General features: G+C 46.2%; 1 protein-coding gene across 7 annotated transcripts in view; it reads right to left on the bottom strand.

The window, feature by feature from the left end:
* The window catches only part of TLN2 (talin 2), a 1,262,084-nt gene that overhangs the window by 214,621 nt on the left and 1,030,004 nt on the right, over positions 1 to 17,459 (bottom strand). For all 7 annotated transcript variants that reach the window (XM_085643650.1, XM_085643649.1, XM_085643651.1 and 4 more), the window contains one exon: positions 5,628 to 5,794. In XM_085643650.1, coding sequence (XP_085499776.1) covers positions 5,628 to 5,794 — 167 coding nt within the window. The remainder of the gene's footprint in view (positions 1 to 5,627; positions 5,795 to 17,459) is intronic.

The following is a 17,459-nucleotide window of genomic DNA, read 5'->3' as shown; positions in this document are numbered from 1 at the left end:
GACTCGCTCGAGTCTCTCCTGCTTTCGCTGTTCCAAGCGGCGCTCATCACTCGAGGTGCTGCGCATGCGCGCCTCGTTCTCCCCGTGTTAGCTCTGGGCCTTTAAGACGCGCCTCGCATCTTGGTATTACACGCGCCTGGGCTTTTCTGAGCGTGTCAGGGCGACGTTGCCTCTCGCGGGGCGAAATACCTTCTTTCTCTCGCTTGCCCGCAGTTAACGGCCTTCATCTGCCACGGCCGATGATCTTCGACTTTCCGGATGCAGCTGCCTCGATCTCAGTTGGCCAGGGGCACCTCCGGACACCGGCTCTGTCGTCCGTGGCTTGTGGGCACCATCCCACCCTCGTCGCCAGTGTAAGGGGGGGGGGCCGTGTTACTGGAGTGAGGTGCCACGTGGAGGAGGTAGGGTGAGCCTACGCACTATCGCGCCATGCAAGCGCGCAAAGACCCACACAACACACTCAGGTACTATAGTGCCGGCCGGAAGCCACGAGCGACCTCGGCCCGTTTATTTAAGCTCTCTGGCCACGCCTGGCCAGAGATACATTGTGTGAGTGTCCTTCCGGCGCGGACACAGCGCCTCCAACTACTAGACCGCTACACCCTCCTTGCCCCAACAGAGCCTCACTCAGTGATGTTTTACAACCCCCTCCTACCTACCGTCTTCCCCTCACAGGTTCCCTCCTAACATTAACTCCTCCTTGCCGCCCTCTGCTTAATTCACTATCAATATCACTTAAGAACAACAATGTAATGCCTTTAATCTCCGATCCCTGCTCCACCTTTTGCTCATGAGTGTCCGTGTGATCCTGCTCTGGTCTCATGGTCACAGTAGAATCAAAGGCTATTGCAACCTTACACTCATCTATTTCCTTTTCTGTTTTTACTTCGTCTTTCTAGCCCATTTCAATCTGGGCTTCTGCATATACTATATTTTTAAGAATTACTTGAAATCTGTGCGTTCCTAAATATAATTATTTCTTGAAAGCCTCAAGATTCTGGATTTGCCACTGGATCTGTGAAATTGTTGACTTTGTCACTTTATATTTGGTAACAAAAAACATAACACAGCTTAGGAGAAGCAAGGATAAACTGAAGAAGTCTGAAAAATCTTTCTGGGCAAGGCTACGTTAGAGACCTTGTTTCCAGAAGAAGTTGGGTGGCGTGATGGAGAACGCTCCAGTTGGAGTGTTAGAGGTGGCTACTCCAAGCACGGCAAAAGATCAGAGATGTACTGGAAGAGTAAGGAGACATCCGCTCATGGAGAATAAAGTGGTGCCCTAGAAAAACACACAGAATCCGGACTCTTATCCTGGCGTGGAAGGGGAGATATTAGTGAGGCTGGAAAAAAGCATGGATAGGGTGTAATGTTGTAGGGCAGTGAACCGGCAGACATCAACATTCTTTACCCACTGGAGACCGTCAAGGCATTACTAAGTCCCTCAAACACAGCAGATCGGTCAAGAAGTAAGAGTACCGAGAGGGATTCCCCATCAGTATTGCAAATATCAATCAATCAATCAAGGACTTCTAAAGGGCACGGCTACTCCAAAGAGTGTCTTGGTGCTAAGACAGCAAACCCAGTATAGCCCCGAAAACTACCGGAAGCAGCTGGCCCTAGTAAGCGATCCCGAACAACAAAGTTTATAAGGACTTTTGAAATTGGCCTTCATTTCCTATCTCATGGAGCTGCATATGGAGGCGCTTCCAAGCATGAACAGCAAGGAAGAAAAAATAAACCTTCCCACTTTTTACGTTTAGTTTTAGGGACACACAGGAGCCCTGCATCGGTGGACTGAGGACTCCTGGCAGGACAGTATTGAATTAGCCCGTCTGAGAGGTGAGGCGGGCCTATGCCACAGAGTTCTGGATGCTAGGACCAAAGGTTTGAATTGGATCCTCCCCTCGACTGGCAGCCAATGCAAGTAAGGCAGGTTTGACACTCGCAGAGGAGTCTTCCATAGTAGCCTGACTGCTGCATTTTGTACGACGTGCAGCCTCTTGATCAGGCGAGACGGCAAGCCCAGGTATAGAACATTGCCACAATCCAAACGAGAAGCAACAAGCGCATGAATCACGCTTTCTATGCCTGGCAAGGAAGCAGAAACAGGAATGTTTTGAGAGACCTCAGCAGAGCAAAGCAAGACCAAACGACTGGTGCACTCTGAGGGGCGTTGGTCAATGGATTGTCAATCTTGACTCTTAAATGACAAATAGCCATAGCATACTAACGCAAAGTTTCAATATCATGAGAGAAGTAAAGGGTCAGATTAGATTCCAGAGAGCGTTGTTGCAGTGAAACCACAATCTTTTGGCTATGTGGGACATCTAAGCAGATGATTAATCAAGCACAGCTCACTAGGACAGAAAAAGGGAGAGCACCTACTGACCTAACTCTTGGCAAGGTGTCCCAAACAACTAGTCAACAGGCCAAACGGGAGATGAAAACATGACCGAAAGCAATGAAAAAGCTCAGAAAGAATTTTCAGATATGTTTTTAATATGAAATTAGTTAAAGTGTTTTCTGTTTTCAGAGTGAAGATGAAAGATTATTCACAAAGAAGAGGGGGGGGGGGCAGTCTGAATGAGTCCAGAATCTTAAGACCAAGATCTCTAATCTGAGAGATCTCATAGGGACATTAGAGCATGTTTGAAGTCTAATATGGTGGGGCTTGAGTTGCCTGAATTTTAAAAATAAGTAACGTTACCTGTAATTCTTCAAAGCACTTCAAATCCTGTTTCGCCTGGGAGAGATGTGGGAGAGATGATCAAATTTGTGCAGAACCATTTTGTGCTTTCTATGGTGAGAATCCGATTTTTACAGAGACCAGAAGACCAGCTATTAAAGATGTTAAATTACAGGTTAGGAAAATACCTATATTTCAACAGATATGTGAGTGTGTCACAATGTTATCCAAAGAGGAACCAAATATTAGAGGCAACAATATACAAGCTTCTTCCTTCTAGGTACAAAACCAATTTGCCTCTGTTTCTGCAGTGTTTAAATTGAAGCCAACTTTCCTACAGACAAATCTTTGAGGGTCAATAAATGGGGATGGGGTATTGAAAATTCTGCCCATTTAGAGGTATGTAGCTGAGTGTTAATCACACAAATAACAACCTAGCCCTCTCCCACTAGGCCAAGGGTGCACAACCGTGGTCAGTAGGACTCGGTGAGGAAGGTAAGAGAGGCTGCGAAGCTAAGCCTCATAATGTCATCTAGTGAGTGAGACAATATATAAAACGTTACTGCCTCAGGAAAGACCTGCTGTGTGCACCAGACATGAGAGAAATATGCCATAGGCCAGCGAGACCTCCAACAGCACCAGAATGCACGTTCCCAGGGTCAATTATGGTCAGAATATCATCCCATGTGAACAGCAGGGCAATCTTGGTCCCCCATGCTAATGACTGACACTAAGCAGCAAGCTGTGGAAGAACCCATGTGTCTGAACATGGTCCACTACAACTCTCTTGGTCACCCTTCAGACAAGAGGTGAGATCATAGACATGAATTAGAGGTAGGACCTGTTTCCACTGTCTTGTACTGTGACAGCTCGGTCAGTTCCTCTGCCACCATGGTCCAGAGATCATAAAAGCAACAGTATGAAAATAAAATAAACAAGGCATTAGTTGTTCTGTTTATCCTGCAATTCCAACTCTTTACCCTTCCTCCGTTTCCTTAGGAGCACGTAGAAGGTCTTTGGTGGGCTAAGTGCGAGGCTTGGTATCACATTGATGTCATTTATCGGTCAAACGGTGCATGAAGTCATTTTCCTACTGTTAGAAGTTCTGAACAAGTGAGGGTTTTTTAAGGCAGAGAACATTTCTTAATTGGATATGAATAGGGAATTGGGAGGTGGATTGGTTTGGTGTTGGTTATGTCCAGTCACAGACTAGAAAAGATGCTGAGGACATGGGAGGAAGACTGCCTGGACAGATGAGACTGAGACAGTCAACTTCGTGTGATAAGGATAGATGGAATAAACCAGGAGTAGAAAATGTGCCACATAACTAAAAAGTGATGGAAGAGAAAGGATGTTTAAGTCAGAAAATTAACTGAAATCAGTGACAGGAACGAAATGAAGCAAGATGTGCAAGTCACCAGGAAGTGGTGGGAAATCAGGTGAAATATAAAGGGGTAAAAAAAAAAAAAAAGACAGCAAAATGTCAATTTGACAAACTACACTAATGAGGAGGAGATGGAGTAACCATTGGCGCTGCAGAGGTGAGGGCAATGAGGGATCGAAGGCGAAGAGCATGCAGAGGGAAACGACGAGATAAACAGCCTGTGGAGATGAATTTTCTTTAAGAAATTTTCAGTGATAGAAGAATGGATGACAGCACATGCCTGTGGAACCCAGAACATAGCAAAGGCCATTGCAGTAGTTGGATTGCTAGAACGCAACCTGCATGCAGGTGACAGATAAAAGCCTAATACAACAGGCAATCTGGATTTGTGTGTACAGTCAAGCATTTTGAGATTCTTTGGCATTAATCCGCACGACACCCAAGTGGGAAGATCTCAAGATAAGAGTTCTTGTGGGTTATTCAATGCCTATATACCCTTCCGAGTAAAAGTGCGCTTTACAAATACACGTGCTATGTTTTCATTTAATTTCCACAAAGTAAACCTCAGAGGATTCAGGATTAAGATTCCTAATGAATCAACCAGGCACTTGTGCCAGCTCCCACAAGGGAAGGTTTCGTAGCATGCATGGGTCTTTTCCTTGTGCCACCATGTCCCCTCATCCTGTAGGTTGGCAATGAGCAAATTGCCTGCTAGCAGTGCCATTAAACCCACCTTCAATGGGTCCACAGTGGAAGGGGTGGCAGACAGTCATGTAGTAATATGGACTGGAACAGAAGTAGGAGGTACATGAAAAAAGGTAGACCTCAGCTCCAGTGGTTGCACAAGATTTGTGGGTGAATTATTGTCACAGTTTTACCACAGAGGTTCTTGCCATAGCATTCTTATCTGGACTCTGCAGATGCTCACAATGCACACTTGCTGCTACTACTCTACACCCCCAGCACTTGTAATACATGGTAAAACCCTCTGCAAAGACCAGCACCACAACTGTAGTGACACTGCAGACTGACAACAATGCACCCCAGAGATCTCAGCAGAGCAGCTGCCACTTCCTTCTAAAGCTATTTTTACATATTAAGAATGAAAAGGAGGGGTGCAGCTGAAAATGAGCAGAGATGACCCCATCAACTCATCATTTATTTATATTAAGCAGCCCTCCTATGTTGCATTTTAAACTATTAATGAGATTAGTTATTAGGTCATCTGAAGGTTTTCCTAACTTTTTCAGAAAGTTTGCTATGTTTGAAATGTACAAATATAGGCCTGACAGAACTGTTTGTGGTCCAAGCTCAAACACTCGAAGAAACTGGAGCCGTGGCATCAAAACCCCTCTCCGACCTAATCTGCTTAAGAAAACAATAAGATGGTGTATATCAATTTGGGTCCCTTGTGTGAGTAAGGTGAGCACATGTTACAAGATGATTGGGTTGGAGTGACACCAATATCAAAGTCAAGAGACCCATCAACCACTGATGTCAACAACCGTGCAATGAGAAACCAGTGCAAACAAACCCGTGTGCATTATCAGGACTGACCTGTGATCTGCAAATGATTCGTTGTTCTCTGCATTGAGCGTCCCAGCAGTAGCAAACATGATGGTGGTGTCCAGATCAGCAATAATGCCTGATACCGAACTCCCTGCAGTGATGCAAGCCTGTGTACCCTTGTTTCCAGCTTGAAGGGCAGACAACACCAATGAAACCTAAGAAGAAAGAAAAAAAATAGGATTATAACAGTATTTGCAGAGATCTATGTTATTAAATAATATTGTTCAAGGCAGTGACTTGGTTACATTAGTTGATTTAATGGGATCTTCGGGTGCCTTATATTATTTTCATTGGATGTCACTAAACACTGTCCATGCCTCTGTGTATGTACGGGATTCAAAGAAACATGCCCCAACTAACCTCTAAATGTATTTTATTTTATTTATTTATAAAGTTTTATATAGCGCGAACAAGATCCCAAAGGATATCAGAGCGCTTTACAATATGATAGGAGTAAGAACATAAAAGCGATATCAACATTTGGTAGAGAGAGAGAGAACAAAAAAGACTGGAATGGACAGGAGGGTAATACAATGGAGGAATCATGATAGTGGGAACAATGAGCAAGTGAGCCTATCCCTCTTATGGTAAGAATTTGTTCAGAAGGAATCGTTTAGCTTCCAATTTGAAAGCTGTCGTTGAAGAGATTCTGCATACTTTCGGTGGAAGAGAAGAACAATTGTTACTTACCTGTAAACAGGTGGTTCTCCAGTATTGGTGTCTTTCATAGATTCACATGCTTGAATATTCCCCGTCGTCGGAGTGGGAGTCCCACGGTAAATAAAATAGCAATATATACATATATATATATGTAGTAAAATATATACATAAGTAATCATATAATTAGTGCATATAGGTGTAAAACACACATAGTGTACCTATAAGAGAAAAACTCCATAGGAATACAATGGAGAGAGACAAAAGACCTTTGTAGTCTATCTCTGTCATTATGTAAGTCCGAACTCCAGCCAATCAGGCGTCAGCCCCTCTCTAGAACCTTCTCCTCAGAGCCTCTCACCTCAGATTTTCGTAGCACAAGAGTGACTGTAAAGTGCATGAGGAGAAGAGAGCCTCTGAAGGGAGGAGGGAGGGTCGCATGTGAATCTATGAAAGACACCAATACTGGAGAACCACCTGTTTACAGGTAAGTAACAATTGTTCTTCTCCAGTATTAGGGTGTCTTTCATAGATTCACATGCTTGAATATAGAATAGCTAGCAGTAACAATCACCATTGTTTCCATGCCAAATAGATTCAACATATATAGATAATCAATCTTCTATGCATAAAAAACAGTATTGAACAACTGTAACATTGTAAATGCATAATATATATGGAAACAATATGGAGGCGGGAGGAAGAGGCTCACCTTACTTAAAAAGATTGCGCAGCACTGCCTGTCCCACTGCAGCATCCTCCTCGCTTAAAGTTGCCAAGCAGTAGTGCTTAGTAAACGTGTGTCTGGTCGACCACGTAGCTGCTCTGCAGATGTGTTGCAAAGAGACTCCAGCAAATAAGGCAGTAGATGATGACACTGCCCTAGTGGAGTGTGCCCTCACTGGAGACTGCAGAGGTTTATTTGCCCTTTGGTGGCAGAAGACAATAGCTGCCGAGATCCAGCGTGCAATCGTTGGTTTAGTAACCTGACGTCCTTTATGACAGCGTCCATAAGCTATAAAAAGTTGATCGGATTTCCTGAAAGAAGCTGTCTTACTGATGTAGAACTTAAGACACCGCTTGACGTCCAAAGAATGTAATCTTTGTTCTGCAGGTGTCTGAGGATTGGCAAAAAAGGTCTTTAATATTACTGGCTCATTAATGTGAAAGTCAGTAGGCACCTTGGGTAGAAATGATGGATTGGTGCGTAACACTGCAGCATCCGGTTTGAACTGCAGGAACGGAGGTTTGATGGTAAAAGCATGGATGTCACTGACACGACGAGAAGACGTTAGTGCCAGAAGTAGAGCTACTTTCCAAGTGAGATATTTTAGGTCGGCCTTGTGAATGGGCTCAAACGGAGGTCTCATCAATTGTGCCAACACAACGTTGAGGTGCCACAACGGAGGAGGACGCCGAACTGGCGGAAATTTCCGGAATAGGCCCTTAAAGAATTGGCGGATTATTCTTGAGGAACACAGGGAACTTGATCCATCTTGCCGGAAACGGGAAATGGCTGCTAGAAAAACCCTTAGGGTTGCATGCGACAGTCCAGAACTGGCTAGGTGCAAGAAGAATGGTAGCAATTGCTCTGCCGTGGAATGTATCGGATGAACTCCGTTAGCAGCACACCAATGGCAGAATCGTTTCCATTTAAACTTGTACGTCCTGATTGTAGAAGGTGCTCTTGCCTGGGCCAAAATATCCCTACAATCCTGGGGGATGTCTAGGTGGGCGAACTCATGGTGTTCAGGTTCCATGCTGATAAGCTCAGTGAGGAGGGATTTGGATGACAAATTCTCCCTTCGCTCATGGTAAGCAGATCCGTCCGATGTTGCAGGAGGATTGGCTGGCATTGGGACAGGAGGAGCAGTTCTGAGAACCACGCTTGCCGTGGCCAGCGCGGGGCTATTAGGATCAGGTGGCAAGGCTGTCTCCTCATCTTCCAAAGAACCCGAGGTATGAGGGGTATTGGAGGAAAGGCGTACGCAAATAGATTGCACCAGTTTATCAAAAGGGCATTCCCTTGTGATTGCTTGTGGGGATGCCAGCTTGCGTAATTTCGGCATTTCCGGTTCTCCGGCGTGGCAAAGAGATCGAGTTGCGGACGGCCCCATAGTTGGAATATCCTCTCTAGAGTGGGTTGGTGTAACTCCCACTCGTGGGTCGACGAGGAGGACCTGCTCAGGGAATCCGCTATGACATTGGATACTCCTGGCAGGTGGACTGCCGTAAGCAAGATCTGATGACTGAGAGACCAGTCCCAAATTCTTTGAGCTAGCCTGGAAAGACTTGGGGATCTTGTTCCGCCCTGTTTGTTGACATAGTGCATACAGGTTGTGTTGTCTGTCTGTATTAGCACTGACTCTCCTTGGAGCAAAGGCAGAAACGATTTTAGAGCCAGAAAAATCGCCATGAGCTCCAACCTGTTGATGTGCCAAGATCTTTGATGTGTGGACCATCTTCCCTTCACAGAGAGATCCTCCAAATGAGCGCCCCATCCTTCCAATGAGGCGTCTGTTGTGAGTGTTCTGTCCGGTGGCAGCGACAGAAAGGACATGCCTTCCGTCAAGTTGGCTGGAATTGCCCACCATGCGAGTGCTGACTTTATCTGATCTGTGACACATATCATGTCGTGGAAAGATCCCGTTACCTGACGCCACTGAGCATCCAGAGCTTCCTGGATAGGACGTGTCCTCAGCCGGCAATGAGGGATCAAGGCAATGGATGATGACGCCATCCCGAGAAATGATTTTAATAGTCTCACAGAAACTGACTCTCTTGATCTGATCAGAGCCACCAGTCGCAGCATCTTTTTGAGACGCTCCTGGGAGAGGAATGCCTTCGCCGACACAGTCTCCAGAGTTGCGCCCAGGAAATCTCTTTGTTGGTACGGATGAAGTTGGGATTTTTCCACATTTACGGATAGGCCTAAAGAGCGAAACACGGTCTGGCACAGAAGAGTGTGTTGTCGCAGGTGAGTGCTTGACTGAGATTTCAGGAGAAAATCGTCCAGGTATGGAAATATTTGCACTCCCTGGAGGCGCAAATACGCTATTACTGGAGCCAGTACCTTCGTGAACACTCGAGGGGCTGAGCGCAGGCCAAATGGTAACACCTTGAATTGGTAATCGTGTTGACCCACTCGAAAACGCAGGAACTTTCGATGCCGCTGTAAAATAGGGATATGAAAATAGGCATCCTGGAGATCTATAGTCGCCAGAAAATCTTCCTGCAAGAGTAAGCGCAAGATGTCTACCAGCGTCATCATACGGAAGGATTGGCTCTTTATATATTTGTTTAGTGCTCTTAGATCGAGGATGGGCCTCCACTCTCCGTTTTTCTTTGTGATCAAAAAGAACCGGGAATAAAAACCTTTTCCCTTCTGAGACACTGGTACCAGTTCTATAGCTCCTTTTTGCCTTAAAAGTCGGACTTGATGCAACAGTTCTTTCATGTGAGCTGGTGGCGGTCCGGAGGGTGGAGTGGGAGGAGGGAATTTGGTGAATTCTAAGGCGTGTCCCTTCTTCACAATGTCCAAAACCCAACGGTCCTTTGAGATGGAGGACCATTGGGAAAAGAACAGAGAGATTCGACCTCCAACCTTGTCTGTCCGGGAAGAGTCACTGTCTCTTTGATGCGGATCCTCTGTATGAGGATTTTCCTCTATATGACTTGGAGGTTTGCTGCCGTGATGTTTGCTGTTGCTGTCCATAAGAGTAACGGTTGGACCCTTGATTGTAAGGTTTGTATTGTTTATTGTCTTTTCGAAAACTTGAGGAGGTGCCGCGTCCGCGTGCACCACGAAAATTACTCCGCTGAAATTGAAGGTTTCCTAGTGATCTAGCTGTTTCAGTGTCTTTCTTTATGGACTGTAGAGCTTCATCGACGTGGCTCCCAAATAAAGACTCGCCGTCATATGCCATGTTTAAGATCATAGACTGAACCTCCTGACGAAAGGATGTAGATTTTAACCATCCTTGCCTACGCAGAACAGCCGCTCCGGCAAGCTGACGGAAACCCATGCAGGCGATGTCCACTGCACAATCGATTATTTCCGCCGATGCCGCTTCTCCCTCTTGGAGCAACTTCATTGCCTCCAGTTTAGATGGCTCTGGTAACTCCTGAACCACATCCGAGATATCAGCCCAAACTTGTCTGTCATATCGTCCCAGGATGGCCAAGGCATTAGCTGCTCTAACCACCGTAGAGGCCATAGAAGAGAATTTACGCCCTATGGCATCCATCCGACGTCCGTCACGATCCGGAGGCGAGGTGATAGAAGATGCCGGATTTTTCGCCTTACGTTGCGCTGCCTGCGTAACGACCGACTCAGGTTTAGCCTGACCCGTGAGGCATGCTGGGGTTCCTATCGGTGCCTTATATTTCTTTTCCAATCGAGGCACCTGAGCTGGCAAGGTATTCGGTGTTTGCATTAATTTCTTGCCTTCTTCCCAAATAAACTCAACTATGGGAATAGCATGAGTCTGTTTGTAGGGTTGATTCTTGAAATCATAAAGGAAGCAATCTTCCTCCCTGCGCTCCGTTGTTAACTTAAAACGGTGTGATGCCCTTTCCATCAGTTGGTGAAAATTGGCTATGTCCACTGGAGGTGAATCCCCTGTTACTATTTGTGAGGGGGATGGTGTTTGTGCCTGGTAATTATCCCACTCCGCCATATCATCATCATTGTCATCTACATCCCCATCATCATCTGGGATTTCACCCTCTTCTGGGTCCTGAGGGCCTTCCTCTACAGGCTCATAATGAGGCAACACCCTTTCCGGAACCTGTCGTGGAGGTACAGGCGGCATCTGTGGAGCAGGATTTACAATAGGTACCGGTGGAATAATTGCTGGAATCACCGGGGTTGACGGAACCTCTGAACGTTGAGGGGATAGAGGGAACCGTTGGTTGTAGTCGTCCAACATGCGTTGGAGATTAGTAATGAGCGACAGAGGAAGAGTCGCCGTTTTATGCTTCGGAGGGGCCTGGTGTATAAATACCGGATCCTCGTCCTCACTACTGACATCCTGGCACTTAATAACCAAGTCGGATGGACTTTGTGCCGTTCCGAAAGACTCCGGTAACCCCTCGGATTCCTGATCCGAATCTGTAGCAAATAATGGTGAGGGAGGCTGTGCAACTCCCAAAGGAATATTATGTTCCTGGCTCTCCAAGCCCACAGTAGGAGGTAATGGTGTCCAAGAAACTCCTTCCCTTCTTGTTTTCTGGGTAGTCGCCACACCGCGTATTCGTACCCTTACGAATGTCTGTGGGGATGTACTCGTCGACGGAGCCGTCGTCGAAGGAATGATGGTCGACGGAATTATCGGCGACGTCTGTGGCAACAAGATTGCCGTCGTCGGATTCGCCGTCGACGGGGTCGCCGTCGACGAGGTCGCCGTCGACGGAGCCGCCGTCGACGGAGCCACCGTCGACGGAGCTGCTGCCGACGGAGCCGTCGTCGAGGTCTTCGTAGACAAGGCTTTCGTCGACGGAACCACCGTCGACAGTGTCGTCGTCGGGATCTTCTTTTTCTTCGCCGACGGAATGGGCGTCGACGAGCTCGACGACGTCTTCGTCGACGACACAGTCTTCGTCGACGGAACCTTTACCTTCTTCGTCGACGTCGAAGTAATGGGCACAACAGAAGTCACTGCCCTTGAAGAGGTGATGGTAATCGTCGACGAGGATAACGTCGACATAACGCTCGTCGACGACGAAGCAGCTGACGTCGTCGTCGGGGTCACCGTCGACGAGGTAGAAACAGCAGATCTCGTCGTCGGGAGCATCGTCGACGAGGCTGACAAAGTTTTCCCCGAGGAATAGGAAGTAGACGCCTCAGCAGCCTGAGAACAGTGTCCCATAGGCGACAAAGCAGTAGGTGAAACCACAAAGGTGGCAGTTGTCAGAGGCAAAGCCAGCTTCTTTTTCTTCAGGAAAGGAGATGGTAACTCCTGCACACTACTGCGCTTAGAGGCTGGTTGAGAACGACCAGAAAAGAGACTTTCCACATCAGAGGGAGAGTTATCCTTGTCCTTCAGTCTCTGTAGCCATAAAAGCAGGCGGCCTTCTCTGTCCTTTAGAGTTTTTGTAGAAAAAGTTCTACAAAACTTACATTTTGCCACCTCATGGTCAGGATATAAACAGTAAATACACTTACTGTGTGGGTCCTCAGAGAACAAACGCAGTTTTCCACATGAAGAGCATGGTCTAAACAAAGATTTCTTACTAGAAGACATCCTCACTGACAAAACTGAGCAGAGCTCAGGGAGACTCCCTGTCACACGACGTGCGGTAGAAAATCTGAGGTGAGAGGCTCTGAGGAGAAGGTTCTAGAGAGGGGCTGACGCCTGATTGGCTGGAGTTCGGACTTACATAATGACAGAGATAGACTACAAAGGTCTTTTGTCTCTCTCCATTGTATTCCTATGGAGTTTTTCTCTTATAGGTACACTATGTGTGTTTTACACCTATATGCACTAATTATATGATTACTTATGTATATATTTTACTACATATATATATATGTATATATTGCTATTTTATTTACCGTGGGACTCCCACTCCGACGACGGGGAATATTCAAGCATGTGAATCTATGAAAGACACCCTAATACTGGAGAATTCCATATCTTTGGTGCAGTGCCGGAGAAAGCTCGGTGACAGGTTGTTTTTTTGTTAAGGATGAGTGGTTTCAAGCGGAAGGTAGTGGCGCTTCTTGAGGCTCTTACACCACAAGAAAGCTCAAGTTTTTGTGCAAGGTACCTGGGACTATTGAAGTGAAGGGCTTTGTGCAGCAGAACGGCAATCTTTAACTGAATTTGTGCTTCGTAGGGCAGCCAATTAAGAGATTTTAGGACTGGGGATATATGTTCGTATCGTTTGGTGCCTGTAACCAGCCTAGCCGCCGTGTTCCGTGATGACCTTAGTGGAGCCGGGGTGTATTTGGGAAGGCCACAGAGGGTAGCACTGCCGTAGTCTAGCCTCGGCAGGCCAAGAGCTTGGACCACCTGCTTGAATTCATTTAGTGGAAGGAAAGGGTTAATACTTCTGAGTGACCCAAACAAATGGTTTGCTCCCTTACATACATTGCTGATATGATTTTGATTTTTCATATTCAGGTGCTTGTCCATGGTGACTCCAAGAGATTTGGCTGAGTCCATGATGAGAGGAGTGAAGTTGAAAGCGGTGAGGTGACTCAGCCAAAGGTCTAGCTGGGGGGATGTGGTTTGGAGGGGAGATGAACGGGAATTCTGTTTTGGAGGTGTTAAGCAGGAGATGGTTCTCCGTTAACCAGTTTTGAGTAGACGTTAGAGTATTGTTGAGGGAGATAATGTTTTCCAAGGATGAGATTTTTTAATAGAGTTGCGTGTCATTCGTATACATGTGGAAGAGAATGTTCAGGGAGTTTAATGAGTTAGCGAGAGGTTCCAGGAAAAGGTTGAAGAGGATAAAAGATAGGACGGACCCTTGGGGGACCCCCATGAGTACGGGAGAGGGCTGGGAGAGAGAGTGGTTTGCCTTGACTCTTTGTGATCTGTGATGTAGGAAAGACGAGAACCATTGTAACACCTGATCAGCAAAACCCATTCTATTTTGCAGGATGGATAGGAGGTTGTCATGATTAACTGTGAGGAATGCGGAGGAAAGGTCAAGGAGAATCGGGAGGCAGGATTCGTTTTTGTCAAGCAATTTTAAAATGTCATCCATAACGTGGGTGAGTGCCGATTCAGTGCTGTGCCACTTCCTAAAACCAGATTGATGGTGGTCTAGGAGTTGATAATTCTCTATGTGAGCACAGAGTTGTGATTGAACGCATTTTTCTAGGAGTTTCGCCAGGGTGGGGATGTTGGAAATGGGGCAGATATTATTGAGATCAGATTTGTCTGCGTTAGTTTTTTTTAGAATAGGTGATACCTGAGCTGCTTTTAGGCAATTGGGGATCGTGCCTTGTGAAAGAGAAGCGTTTACTATCCTTGTCCAGGTAGGGATGAGTACATTCTTGATTTCTTTGAAGATGGCCGGGGGCACCGGGTCACTGAAGTGGTTGGAAGGGTTGATATTCTGAAGAATCATGTGGATGTCATTTTCACTAAATGGGGTAAAGGTGCCCCACAACGCATTGTTCTTGGTGTTCGATTTTCCCTTTTCAAAGGGGTCAAGGGGGGAGGCGGCACTTGAGAAAGGCAGTAGAGCCTTCTTAGAGGCACGGTCAGCAGAGATGAGTCTTGATTTCTCTGAGAAGAAAGCAGCAAGTTCATCGCATATGGGTGAGCTGCCACCAGGTTCAGAATGGTTTGGAGCAACAATTGATTGCTGTTTGACCAATTTGAACAGTTTCTTGGGGCGGTTTGCCGCTTGATCCAGTTGGTGTCTGAAATAGTCAACCTTGGCTCTCTTGATTTGTTTGTTGTAGAGGCTCCTGGCATCTCTAAGGAGTTTTAGTTGATCCGAGGAGGGATTGGATCGCCATGAACGTTCCACTGCCCTAAGGTTGCATCATTCTGTGTTTAAGATGTCATTATACCACGGTTTGGATATTTTTGTCGAGGCATTTTTATGTTGGAGTGGAGCAATGTCGTCCATGATGTTGGCGATTGTCAAATTGTAGGTGTCGGTGAGTGATTGCACCTCGACAAAGTCAGCTTGGGCAAAGAGGGCAGATTTACATTGGGCAGCTAGATCATCAGAGTTTATTGAACTGAGGTCTCTTTTACATATCTTTGATTTCAAAGGTTGAGCCTTCCTCATCAACACCTCTCTGTTAATGTAAAAGAGGATGCTATGGTGGTCGGACCAATCACAAGGGGTAATGGAATCTAGGGTGATGGTCTGCCCTTTAGAGATGATGAGGTCTAGAGCTTCTCCTTTAATATGAGTTGGTTGGTCGCAGTGGTGAGTCAGATCTTGATCATTTAAGAATGATTTATGGCAAGACATAGCAGAGTCGTTAGGGTTAGACCAGTGAAGGTTGAAGGAAGATTTGGGCCACCGCTGAGTCAGCATTGCTAGTGATGATTTCCATTTGTTGCTCAATGAAGGGGAGATTGTTAGCCGGGTGATGGTAAAAGGTGTGAAGTTTGCAGACCGGTCGGTTCTTACTTGAGATGCTGAGACACAGGTATTCACTGGAGAAAGGCGCAGAGGACTCCAAGTGAGAAATCAAGTGTGTTCCTGTGAATACAGGCTAGTCCACCACCCAACTTCAGAGCTCTGTCTAGCCTAATTATGTCATGAGTGGGAGGTACTAGGAGGTCTAACATAGGAGTGGAAGCGGGATTTAACCAAGTTTCAGTGAGAATGATGTCTAACTCATAGTGTTGGATGAGGTTGAAGATATCGTAGGCCTGTTTAAGGCTGATCTGCAATTAAGTAGTACACATTTAAGTCGTAGTGGCCTGGGGGGGGCGGGAGGGGGGTGGGGGGAGAGTCTGGGTGATGTTCACACGGGTGAGGTAGTCGGCAATGCTGCATCTAGGATTGCAAGGAGGTTCTCTGTTCGGGTTAGAAAGGATGGAATGTATTTGTCTCGGCTGGACCATGTTAGATTTGGACAAAGAAGAACAAGAGTTGCAACTGTCCAGGAGACCATTGGACGCCGGGTGTGTCACGCCTCCTCTGGGGCTGGCGGAGGCATTGGGTAGCGGAATGGATTTCGAGATGGAGGGGGCAAATTCAATTCAATGACCTACAATAGCCTCTTATTTGGAAGTGCCATCTGTGAGATGTGTTTTGGCAGTGCCGGTAAGTGGCGCTGATGCTTTTCCACTCTGGAGGTGATCTTAGAGCCACATATAAGTGGCTCCCCATGCACCCTGAAGTCAGTTTCTTTCATGAACTCTTCTGTGCCCTTAGATGCGGAGCCCATCTGCTGATTGAACGGAACAGAGTGCAGATTCTTAGATAAGGATATTTTTAGATGAAAGAGACCATACTACAGAAAGGGGAGAGGGTGGCCACAAATCTGCGTTTAGATAGAGTACCCATCAGAAAGTGTGTTACCGAAGGTAAGTAACTTGTTGCTCTAACCGCAGAGTCCTCATCTTTAGAATAGATACTGAAGCAGTACTTCCGAAGGTGGAGGGTCTGTGGAATGGCTCAGACTTAAAGTCCCAGGGGACCAAGTGGGCTAAATGCCCATCTCGATGGATCCGACTGTTGAAGCAGTAGTGCTTTGTGAACGTGTGCTGTGCTGAGGTTGGGCAAAGAAGGTCTGAAGAGTACTGGCTTGTCCAACATGAAAAGGTGTCACAACTTTTGGTAGGAACATAGCTCAAGTCCTTTACAACAGTTTGTTCAGAAAAAAGGTGGTATAGGGAGGCTGGACGAAAAGGGTCTGAAGTTCACTCACCCCTCCTACAGATGTTATTGCAACCAGGGAAACAGTTTTGAGGGCGAGTAGTCGCAATGGACATTTGTGCATTGGTTGAGCAGCAAAACAAACTAGAAACATTAGAACAGATTTAAGTCCCAGTGTGACATCACACAGGGCCAAAGTGGGAACATGTCTAAAAAATGTTTTAGAAAATGCATCATAACCGGTGATTTGAATAAGGAAGTTGGTCTGAAAATTTATAAAGCCAACAAGTAACCGTTAACTGTGCCCAGACCAAGGCCCAAAAGCCTCAAAGCCATCCTCACCGAGACCCATAACAGAGGATGAAATATCGGGCTCACAGCCCGAATGTTCTGGATTCAGTAGACATTGAGTCACATCAAGATCTGGGCACGGCTTCGGTATAGAAGACACCGGCTCAGTCGGAAACCACAATGATTTGCAGGAGGAACCAGCGCAGATTTAGGCACCAGTGCTGTCACCGACATGGTTATTACAGTGGCTTTCTGTCAATAGCCTGCTGCTTTTCTAAACAAACGAGTTGGGAAATTGAAGGTTTATTTATGAAATACAAGGACTATCATCTGGCAAATAATGTAAAGATAGATTTCTCCAGCCCGGTTTTGATTGTTTCTCTTGATAAGATGAATTACTTGGAGTTACATATCCATTAAGTGCTGTTACGGCTTCCTGGTTGAAAATGAATGGGAACTCCAGTTGTTTGTTTTCTGTGGTGTATACCTCTGCACATTATGATTTAAGTTGATCATTCAAATGTAATATTAAACTGTAGGGGGATAGTTCCCTCTTTTGGAAAGCGG

This window comes from Triturus cristatus, chromosome 3_1 (genome assembly GCF_964204655.1).
Source record: "Triturus cristatus chromosome 3_1, aTriCri1.1, whole genome shotgun sequence".
Taxonomy (NCBI): Eukaryota; Metazoa; Chordata; class Amphibia; order Caudata; family Salamandridae; genus Triturus; species Triturus cristatus.
Note: the sequence above shows the minus strand (reverse complement) of the source record. Positions and strands in the feature narration are given on the sequence as shown.